The sequence below is a fragment of the Solanum tuberosum genome, unplaced genomic scaffold (genome assembly GCF_000226075.1).
Source record: "Solanum tuberosum cultivar DM 1-3 516 R44 unplaced genomic scaffold, SolTub_3.0 scf00099, whole genome shotgun sequence".
In the NCBI taxonomy this organism is placed as follows: Eukaryota; Viridiplantae; Streptophyta; class Magnoliopsida; order Solanales; family Solanaceae; genus Solanum; species Solanum tuberosum.
The window spans coordinates 1685194-1696978 of record NW_006239023.1 but is presented as its reverse complement, the minus strand read 5'-3'; the positions used below and the strand labels follow the sequence as shown (position 1 = coordinate 1696978).

The following is an 11785-nucleotide window of genomic DNA, read 5'->3' as shown; positions in this document are numbered from 1 at the left end:
TTCTTCATTGAAGGGGCCTGCAACATACATGTATGAGCAGAAAAATTAACAATGGAATTAGATTGCACTGTTAAAGAGTGAATGGAGATCAGATTATATTTGAAACTAGGGACAAAGAGTACTTTGTTTAAAGTCAATTTTGGACTCAAGACAGCATCACCTATTTCTGTGACTTTCACTTTGTAACCATTAGGCAATGTAACTAGAAAAGGATATGGCTAGGGTCTAGTGTTGGTCAATAATTTTCTATCTGAGGACATATGATTTGAAGCACCAGAGTCTACGATCCAATATTCAGCAGAAGATTTGAAACATTTACATGATAGATTACTCATTAACTCTTTATGAGAAGAACAAGCCAATATACCTGCAAAGTTTGCAGCCCCACCAACATCATTTTGAGGGGCCTCAGCAGCATTTCCCACTTGGAAGTTATCCAGAAGTTGCATCAGTTGGTCATACTGATCCTTTGTAAGGTGTTGACCTTGATTCTGATAGTTATCATCAGGTTCAGACCCAGTTCCATGAACATGTGCTGCTGTTCCTGCATTTCTTCCCTTGGTAAATTTGAAGTCTGCTGGAAATCCATGCAATCGATAGCATTTTTCCTTAGTATGACCCTGCTTTCTGCAATAATCACAAAACAATTGGGACCTGTTTGTCTGTGACTTATTTGTTCTGTAAGATTGATTTCCACTTGCACCAGGATTTTGATGTTGATTGTAGTAGCCTCTCGAATTGTTGACGTTTGTGTGCTGAGTGTAGTTTGTCCTAAACTGATTTCTACTTGCATTGTGAGTTCCAGCATTTAGAGAAGTGGATTCAATGATGGACTGATTTGATGGCCTGATCTCACGTTGTTTTTCCTCCTGAATGAGAATAGAGAATCCTTGTGCTATAGTTGGTAGAGGATTCATCATTAAGTTACTCCCCCTAACCACAGTGTAAACGTCATTCAATCCCATAAGAAATTGGATCAATTGCCTGTCCTGTTCAACCTTGTGTGAGTTTGCCTTTGCTCCACACGCACATGCACAATTACACAGAACACTAGCATCTAAAGCATTGAGTTCTTCCCATAGTTTCTTCAGCTTTGTGTAGTAACTAGTGATGTCGAGAGTACCTTGGGCTAGATCGTTGATTTCTCGCTGGATCTGAAAATGTTTTGCTCCATTTGGTTGATCATACCTATCCTCTAACTCCTGCCACAATTCCTTTGCATTGTTGACGTATTGAAGACTATCTGCAATGTCTGTGGAGAGTGAATTCAAAATCCACGAAACGACCATATCGTCACATCTTTCCCATTGATTGTAAGTAGGATCGGTTGGAGGTGGTTTCACACAGTTTCCAGTAATGAATCCCATTTTGTTCTTGACTGAAATGCCTCGAAGAATGCCTCGCCTCCAGGATCTGTATCCAGTGCCGTCGAAAACTGATGGCACGAGTGTAGATCCAGCACTTTCAGCCGGATGAATGTATAGTGGGTTTGTTCCAATACACGGTGGATTTGTTCCATCAGCTGGATTAGTTTCTGCCATTGATGATAAGCAAGGAAGATTAAAAAGAACAGAGGAAAATTAGATGAAAAGTCGAGTGAGAATCGAGTGAGATCTCGAGAGGAAATTGAAATCTATGTGAAATAAACTTGGGTGATTGTCACACCGAGCTTTGATACCATGTTGAGAGGTGATAAACTGAGATTACCAGACCTCCATTAATGGAGGTCACATGAACTGTATGAATACAACTTTGAACAGATGAATGAAAATATGCAGATTGTTTGGGGAAGAAGAAAAGTATCTTATTCCAAGTAATGTTGAATGTATATATACACGTATATTGAGCAAGTAAAAATATCTAGATTTTCTAACTAACTCAACTGATTCTATACAATGCTTAATTAAGCTAATGCCTCTAACTAACTATGAACAGTGCCAACTAACTGATTTGAACAGTGCCAACTAACTATTTGATTAAACTACTACATAATATTTCAATAGTAACTTGCTAATGGGATAAGAGCTTACCCATGAAAAACTCAGCAAGTTTCTCAATGCTCTCTCGTCAGATTATGTCCAAATTCTTAGTCGAATAACTTTTAGATATATTAATAAACTTATTTATGTATACTTATACTATGTTTGCATCCACATCACTAAGTAATAGTATGTAAATTAACACGCTGCATCCATCATCATAAAATCCTAAATTCACCTTTATAAAAACTGACCTTCTCTATAATAGTATTGGGTAAAGCTTTGAGAAAATAACTGACTTTTCTTTTGGATGAGTGTTTGAGAGAACGACTATTTCTCCATTTATCATTCAACTCATTTCTTTCCCATTGTGGACATCCAATTAACATGGTTTTAATGCAAGGATCTAATACGTACAAATCGAGAAATAAGTCTACATATTTATCATTAAGCTTGCTGATCACTACTATGAAACAAAATACTTTTGCAATTCGTATACCATCTCCCTTCCATTATACAAATGACTTTGAAGTGTTATTCAATTTCTAATATCACGTCTAGATCTTCACTGAAAGGACTTGCATTTAACTTAGGCGTATTAGTAGCCATAAAAGGATTTGGGGACAAGTTGAGATGGCTGCCATCTCCTTCCAGCATCTGAGTAACTTCTTTTATTGAAGGCCTATCAATTGGATGCCACTGTATGCACCAAAGTCCAACAATAGCTAACTTTCTCACAATTGTATTATCTCCTTCTTCCTCTATACGAATCTTTAATTCTTCCCCTTTCTCTAAATGTCTATATATCCATTCCAAAGAATTCACTTTGCTGTGATTGTTCGTCTTAGAATCCATCTTTATCCTCCCATCAACCATTTCTAACAAGAGCATCCCAAAGCTATAAATATCAGACTTGTGAGAAACTTTACCAAAGTTTCTAGATAAAACTTCTGGTGCAATGTAGCCAATGGTTCCCCTAGCAGCTGTCATAGTGACCACACTTTTTTCTTTAGAACACAGTTTGGCTAGGCCAAAATCACATATTTTGGGATTCAAGTTGTGGTCTAAAAGGATGTTTTGTGGTTTGATATCGAAATGTAGGATTTGCTGATCACATCCCTGGTGAAGATACTCAATCCCTCTTGCAGTACCCAGAGCAATATGTTGAAGCTTGTTCCAGCTGATGAGTGAGACACTACCTGTGCTTGAGTTTACTGGTAAAATAAACCTTTCAAGTGAATCATTTGGTAGGTATTCGTAGATTAGAGCTCGTCTGAATCCATCAGCACAAAAACCAACTAAGCGGACCACGTTAACATGGTGGATTCTCCCAATTGTACCGATTTCATTGATAAATTCTTCCCCTTTACCCTTGGAATCGTGTAGGACTTTTACTGCAACAAAGATTTCACTGGAAAGTCTGCCTTTGTATATTGTTCCATAACTCCCTTCTCCTAACTTTTCATTAAAATCATCTGTTATCTTCTTAATATCAGCATAAGTATATCGTGTTGGTCTGATGGCCTTGTAGTCTTCCAAAAACTTTTCAAGTCTAACTCGACTCTCTCTTTCATTTCTACTTGTCAAATATAGCTTATAAAGCGAGAAGACAATAATGCAAACCAGCGTTGTACCTAAAACTATACCTACAACAATTGAATAAATCATCATCATATATCTATCATATATCATATATATATTACCTTCAAAGCATGAACTCTTAACTTGAATGTTATATTATTATAATATCCCTAACTTAGGTTGTGACTTTTACGATGAGTTGTGACTTTTCTGACAAGTTGTGACTTTTTTCAAAGGTTGCGATTTTTCGATGAGTTGTGGCTTTTCCAAAGTGTTGTGACTTTTTCAATAAGTTGTGACTTTTCCAAAGGGTTGTGACTTATTGGAAATGTCATGACTTTTCAGATAAGACTCAAAAAACATTTGTTCATACTACCCTTTGTTAACTATAAATAGAGGGGCTTCCTCTCATTTTTCAACCACAATTTTTTTTAATGCTCTACTCTTCTTCTTACATTTAAAAAAAAAAATTGTGTGATTTATTGTCATTGAGTGAGTTCGAAGTTTAGCGGAATATGAGGTACCACTATTTTGATGAAGTAAGTTGTTCTATCCTAAGAGGATATATTCCATAACCTTAAGTAAGTGAGGAAAATTATTTTGATGATATAATAATTACTATTTTTCTTATAATTATTTAAAATCACTTTTCTATGTTCTTTCAATTATAATCATTTTACTAAAAAGCTTCAATTTAGTAATATTAATTCCATTATATATATTACCTTAAAAGCATGAACACCTAACTTGAATGTTAAATTACTATAATATCCCTAACTTAGGTTGTGACTTTTTCGATGAGTTGTGACTTTTTCAAAGGGTTGTGATTTTTCGATGAGTTGTGACTTTTCCAAAGAGTTGTGACTTTTCCAATAAGTCTTGACTTTTTCAAAGGGTTCTGACTTCTCGGAAAGGTCACTTTTTCGATGAGTTGTGACTTTTTCGATGAGTTGTGACTTTCGATAAGTTGTGATTTTTCGGTGAGTTGTGACTTTTCCAAAGAGTTGTGACTTTTTCAATATGTTGTGACTATTCCAAAGGGTTGTGACTTTTCAGATAAGACACAAAAAACAATTGTTCATACTATCCTTTGTTTACTATAAATAGAGGGTTTTCCTCTCATTTTTCAACCACAATTTTTTTTAATCTCCTACTCTTCTTCTTGCATTTTAAAAAATTTCATGTGATTTATTATCATTGAGTGAGTTCGAAGTTTTAGCGGAATATGAGGTACCACTATTCTGATGAAGTAAATCGTTCTATCCTAAGAGAGTACATGTCATAACCTCGATTACTTGAGGGAAATAATTTTGATGATATACTAATTATTTTTTTGCTTAATATATACATTAGTATGTAATGTTCCAATATATGAAGTTAACATGATGTAGTCTAAATTTATTTGTTTTTGTTAACAATTTCTCTTGTGATGTAAATATATGCCTCTGAACATCTTTTTCCAAAATTATTAAACATCTCAAGAGTGAAAATATGTGAATATATATGAATCATTTAAAAATTTATCAATTACAAAAATAAATTTTATATTCAGTAATATGGAATAAACGTTTTCATTTTGTCCTACACTAAATTAAAATGTAATAACTATAAGAAAAATAGTAACATTAATTAAAACTCCTATTTATTTATGTAAGTACAAAATTTATTAGAAATACATCTATTGCACATTAATCCTTTAGTTATAACATTATAAATTCTCTTAGTTATTACTAATTATTGCAAACATTATTCACACTCTTTAACATTATTTAGTTATAATATTATGAATTCTCATAGTTATTACATTAATTATTTCTATCTTTCATCTTTTCTTGATTAACTTTTGACCAATAATTTTTCATATTATTACACCGCTCCTATATATGTAATAACACGATATTGTTATTTTTCCTTGGATGAATCATGCTTGATTGAATAAATTGAGAATCGTTTACAAGTATATGAACTACATCTTTGTTGGGTGTAAGATAAACATGTGATTATATATATGATTTCACAGATATAATATATTCTTTAATTCTAATTTTTAGTTTTTCCAGTAAAAAAAGGAAACATTTCTGAGTTAACTATGGACAGTCAAATAACTATCTTTGATTTATGTATACAGTCAATCGAGAAGTCAAATATGAGAGCCAACAACAAGAACGTCATCTATTATGTTATAACTTATAAAACAAAAATTAATATACAAAGATTAGTTCTAAAAAATAAATGTAGTTGTTCTCTTCACATGTTCATATGACACAGTTTAACGTGGAATACACATTGAAAGCACATCTTGTTAGATGACTAGAAAAATACACAACAAATATTGTCTATACGGTAATATTGCTGAGATACGACTAATTACATGATTGAACCTCATCAAATTGAAATAAATATATGCATTATTACATTTAACTAACAAATTTTTTTATTGACCATCCTCATAGATTCGCATGAATAAGAGATATATATGACGTTCCACATTGAACATTTACAAAAAAATCTGCAATATTATTTTGTGTAAAGCTTATTATTCAAATCTTCACTTAAATAAATAATACTATTTACTATAACATATATTTTCTGAATTGGTAATCACGTGCAACGCACGTGTCAAAAAAACTAGTATTATTATAAGTGGGAAGATCTTAACTTCAAAGTTGGATTACGATTTTACCCCCTTCACCAAATTTAAATATTATTAAAAAACTAATTAATAAAATATTAAATAATAATTATATGGTATTAATCCATTATATTTCTAGATAGAATTAATTCACCTAATAATTTTATTTTAAAATGGAGTTTGGTAGATGAAGTGTTTCGTAACAACAAAAGGAAGTAAATTATATCCTTTAACATTAAAGAACAAAATGTCCTTTGAATTACCATACATCTTAATATGACACATATATTTAGATTTTAGTCAGAAACTTTACATATCCCAACTTTAACCATTCTAATTCTCATAAATGCTATGTATATCATCAATTTTTAAATGACTTTTATAATTCCAAACTTATAAATATAATTATACCATACCAAAAAAATTGTTTTCAAAATCACTTTATATTAATGCATACACTTAGTTATTCCAATGTATAATTGTTGATGGATGATTATTGGTGGATGTAATTACATTGCTCATCAACTTAGTTATTCTAATGTATAATTGTTGATGAATGATTAATGATGGATGTAATTGCTCATCACATAGGCAATAAAAAAGAGGTAAATATATTTATGCTTTTGTTAGTTATTGAGGAAGTTCCTCCATTCTCTTAAACTGGAACTGGATCTCTCTTTAATTTTTGTTATTTAAAAGTTTTAGAATTCATTAGCTATTTTATTGTTTAGTCTACTATATTTCATCTTATTTTTGAATATTTGTGGGATGAACATAATGTACATCTCAAGTTGTATAATTTATTGTGATGCTATAATAATGTAATGGATATTGATAGATTTTAATATATTCTCTTCAAACATTATTTGAGATTTTCACAACTAATAACTCATGTGAAATTTACAATTTCTTAATACTATTTAATATGATTGTTAGATTGTCCATTTGATGTTAGGCTTTAATTTGGTGTTACACTCCTTCTCTTTTGATTACTTAATTTTATGAATAACTATTTATATATATTGTAACTGTATTTAAATCATTTACAAATATTTAATACTAAGTAATACACGTATATTTTCTATTCTGAAATTCAAATTTTTTTCAAGTATATAAACATCTTGTAGTAATTAATGTCATAAGCATAAAGGAAAATCAAGTAGGGAACTGATGGAGTGAGAACTTAATAAAACTAACCTGCAATCAAGGGCTGCTTGAATTTAATACCTATTTATGGACAAAATTAAAGTGTCTGTTAAGTGCTTTTTTTTTTTTATCACTGATGGAAAAAATAAATAAAAATTTTTAAGACATACAAATAGTACCTTTTTGGGTTATAGTTCGATTGAAACAATGAGTTTCCAATAGCTTTGTTCCATCCTTGAAACCACAATCCATTCATTTGGACTCACAGTTTCCACAGAGTGGTACAGACCAATTCAGCTGCAGCATGTTCTCACCAAATGTTGAATCTGAGTATGGGTACTGATGAATTTTTGTGCAAGGCCCAGACAAGAAGTATTGAAGTCTTGAAGTCAAAGCAACAGCATGTACTTGGTAACCAGGAGAACCAAGACATGGAACCAAGTAATAATCATAATTATTGTCTGAGAATGGTGCAGAACAATTAAATAGGTCTGTGGGATCGTCATCATTTGTGAAATTAGATTGTGACAAATTCAGTTTTGGTAGCTTGGCTGCTATGCACTCGACATAAAGGTGAATTTGCTGTGAGACATAATCAATCTTTTCAACAACTAAGTGAACAGACGAAGGAAGCTCAAGGATGGTGTCTTTTTTATTGTTGCAATGTAGTTCAAATCCAGGATCATAGCCACAATGTTTTGGTTGATGACTGAGTCTGAATGGGAAATGAACGATGGGACCATGACTCTTGCACCAAGAATCCTCACAACCCTCTTGTCTGTGTCCTAAACTAAACAATGGGAAAAATACCAAGAAAAGTAAGATGGACATTTCTAAAACTCTTACTTGCATTCTTTGGTTTGATATGCTAATAACTAGTAGTCTAGTACGATATGTGTTGGCAACATTCTCCAACTCTCAAGACTGACTTTTCATCAATATCTTTTCTTTGAAACTATTCAATTTGTGGAGCAGACTTTTCCACATACCTTGCTGTTAGGGGTGGCAAAATGGTTCAAATTTATAGTTATTCGTTCGATTAACCCATTTTAAAAATGGATTGGCTATCCCATCATTTAAAATTGGGTTAAATATGGATCATCTCATACTATTCATCATAAAATATGAGTAACGTATGGGTATCTACCAATTGCACTCTCCTTAAAATTTGTAAGGGGTTGGAATTACTAAAAAGTGCACTTATTAAAGGTGTATTTGTTTGGTATTTAAAAAAGACTTTATTAAATATTTTTCAATTTTATCATATTTGATTGACCTAAATGTTTTGAAAATATTTTTCAAACAGACTTTCATATGTAAAGTAACGGAAAAGAATCGCAACTTTCCTTAAATCAGGAAAATATTTTTCAAACTTTCATTAAACCTCACCACCCGAAATGAGTCCAGACAGGGATCCAACTTTCGACCCTGACTCTCAATTGGGTTTACCCTTTTATCCATATTAAATATGGGTCGAGTCGAATATTTTATTCATTTTCACCTGACTTATTTTTTACCGATTCATATCTGACTCGACCCGCCCGTTTGCCGCCCCCTACTTCATGTACTTGGAAAATTCATGACTAGGTCAAATTCAGGCCAATTATAACTCACCTAATTAATCCAGTCTTAAATAGAGGGTAGTTGGAGTGGATAGATATTCATTGTCAAGTCATTTTGGGCATAGTCCAAAATCAGCACATGGTATATGTGGACTAGATCAGTCTACCTTGTTTGCTAGTAGTAATTAGAGCTGTCAATATGGGCTAGGCCCGTTGGGCCGGTCTGGTTTAACCCGTGATTTTATAGGGCTGAGCTAAGATTTTTGGAGCCCATTTAAGAAAATGGTTTTTTAGCCTAGCCTGAATAAGTCTGCCAATTTGTGGGGTTTGAAAAATATGGATAGGGCCGGCCCGTGGGGAAAATAAAAATTAATTAAAAAATAAAATAAAATAGAGTATTAAAAATAATAAGAGTCTAAAACTCAAAAATCTATTTAAAGTTTGAAATATTACAATTTAAATACAAATTATGTTTATAAAATATATACTACATAAAATAAAAATTCCCTAAAAATTCTAGGGAATCACTACATAGGCCATAGTCTATAGAATATGGTCATAGTTTTTGTGTTTTATTATGATCATTGGAAAACAATTAGGTTAATATTTCTATTTAGCTATTTATGCTTTTACTTGAAATCAAACTTAATAATTATTATAAAGATAATTTTATTAACAAATAGTAACACTAACACCATGTAATATCGTCTTGTCAATATTTATAATAATATTTTTAAATTATAATTTAATTTAAAAAATTATAAAAAATATACTTTTACGAAAAGATGGTTGGCCCGGCAAATCCCGTAGCCCACATACTTGTGGGCAGGGCCGACCATTTTCTGGCCCACACAAAAAATGGGTTAGCCCGACCTGACCCGTCAAATTTCAAAGTATGTATGGGTTAGCCCGACCTGACCCGTCAAATTTCAAAGCATGTATGGGTTAACCCGGATGGGGTGGGCCAGTCCATATTGACAGCTCTAGTAGTAATTTGAAATTATGGGAAGAAGAAAAATCAAGACCTAAATAGATGATTGATAGAGAACAGGACATAAGAAAGCTCATCCTTTTAATCAGCAGTTAACCTCTTTGATATGTCTAGAGGAACCTCTCTTCTAAAATGTATAACAATAATCTTGATCATCTTTCTGAAGATTTCTGAAACATGCTATGCTAGGAAGATCGAATTTCACTACTATGTCCGTTCTGCTTGTGGAAATATCCCTGACATAAGATAACCTTTTCGTTTAAATACCGATCCAAAATATCAATACCTTTTTGGCTCAAATACCGGTGCAATGAGATTTCCAGAATATGAATTAGCTTGTGAAGGTAACCAAACGGTTATATGGTTATTCTCCAAGAAGTTGCACGTTCAAGCCATCAACTATGTTAATCACACAATTCACGTCGTAGATCTAACTTTACAAACACAAGATTTATGCTCTCTATTACCTCAGCTTACCAGCCTTCAACAATACATGAATAGTTTGCGTTTTCATCCATATGATAATTACACTAATAATGGATCACAGAGTAGTACTAAAAGAGTAGCAGAGCCTATCTTCATATTCAACTGTCATTTGCTGTTAATAACTCGACATTTGTGGAAATTAGTGGCTGCAAATTAAGCAGAAACACTTATTTAAAGATTGGAGAAATGAGTGCATCTGAAGTCAGCGATGGATGCAGAGTGGAATATATTGCCATGACCTCTTGGCCTAATATTAAAAATGACAACAACATTTCCCTTTCTGATCTTCATTAGGCATTCATCTATGGATTTTAGCTAATTTATCATCTGAATCGGGAAATCAGGATTCGATTAAGTAAGGACGACATGTCTGTTTACTTATTCAATTAATATTCGTTAGCAAAACAAAGGATTCACTACAACTTAAATTGTATGTCTTTGTAGGTTTTTTTGAATGGTTAATCTGTGAGTTCATCTTTTCTCTCTCTAAATATATTAATTCTCCATGGATCTCTCTCAGTTTAAATATGCTAATTTCTGTAGTTCAATCTAACCAGGGAACAGAAGGCTGCTACTCTTGTATCTCGAAAGTAAGCTAAGCTCTTATCCCTTCAACAAGAGAGTTTACAATTATTTTTACACATAAGATATATGATGTTACTCATTCGACTATACAATCTTTACCAAATTTTAGAAAATGTTCAAATTTGATATCTTTTTTTATTAATAACTATGCAAATTATATGTTATATATAATAATATAGTACTTCCATATTTTTGGGGCCTTCAATATTTGGTGCCTAAGGCAAGGACTTCACTTGCCTTACCTTAGAGCCTGGTCCTGCTCATCCTAGAAGCTAGCTAGCTCATGAGATGAGGAATATCCAAGACACGACACACAACTCTTCCCTCAACTAATGTGGGGCACTTAACAATGTAATTGTCAAGAAAAATTAGATTTTCCTGATCATCATTCATCACTATGTATCATTGGCTTAAGAGTAAGTTGTTGGGTTTTAAAAGGTATGGAAAATGAAGAGTTGCGACTTTTATGAAGAGTTGTGACTTTGATGAAAAGTTGCGACTTTTATGAAGAGTTGTGACTTTTATGAAAAGTTGCGACTTTTATGAAAAGTTGTGACTTTTATGAAAGGTGGTAACCTTTTCGAAAGATTGTGACTTTTCCAAAGGTTTGTGACCTTTCCGGTAAGGCACAATAAGAACTTTTTCACACTACCCTTTGTTTTCTATAAATTGAGGGATTTCCTCTCATTTTAAAACAGAATTTTTTTTGGACTTCTTCTACTACTAAATCTAGTATTCAAAGTGTATTTTACTGCCGTTGAGTGGTTCGCTGACACCGTGATTTTAGGTACCGATACACCGGTGAGTAAGATCGTTCTATCCT

At 32.5% G+C, this 11785-nt stretch overlaps 2 protein-coding genes across 2 annotated transcripts; both read right to left on the bottom strand.

Annotated features, from left to right (window-relative positions):
* Window positions 1–2403: 2403 nt before the first annotated feature.
* On the bottom strand, window positions 2404–7683 carry LOC102603052 (probable receptor-like protein kinase At5g39020). Its single transcript, XM_006348152.2, has 3 exons — window positions 7518–7683; window positions 7390–7419; window positions 2404–3625 (listed from the first exon to the last, which is right to left on the bottom strand). The coding sequence occupies exons 1-3, from the start codon at window positions 7588–7590 to the stop codon at window positions 2514–2516; spliced, it is 1215 nt and encodes a 404-aa protein (XP_006348214.2). The 5' UTR covers window positions 7591–7683; the 3' UTR covers window positions 2404–2513.
* On the bottom strand, window positions 7591–8169 carry LOC102593893 (putative RING-H2 finger protein ATL21A). Its single transcript, XM_006348132.2, has one exon. The coding sequence runs from the start codon at window positions 8167–8169 to the stop codon at window positions 7591–7593; it is 579 nt and encodes a 192-aa protein (XP_006348194.2).
* Window positions 8170–11785: the final 3616 nt, after the last annotated feature.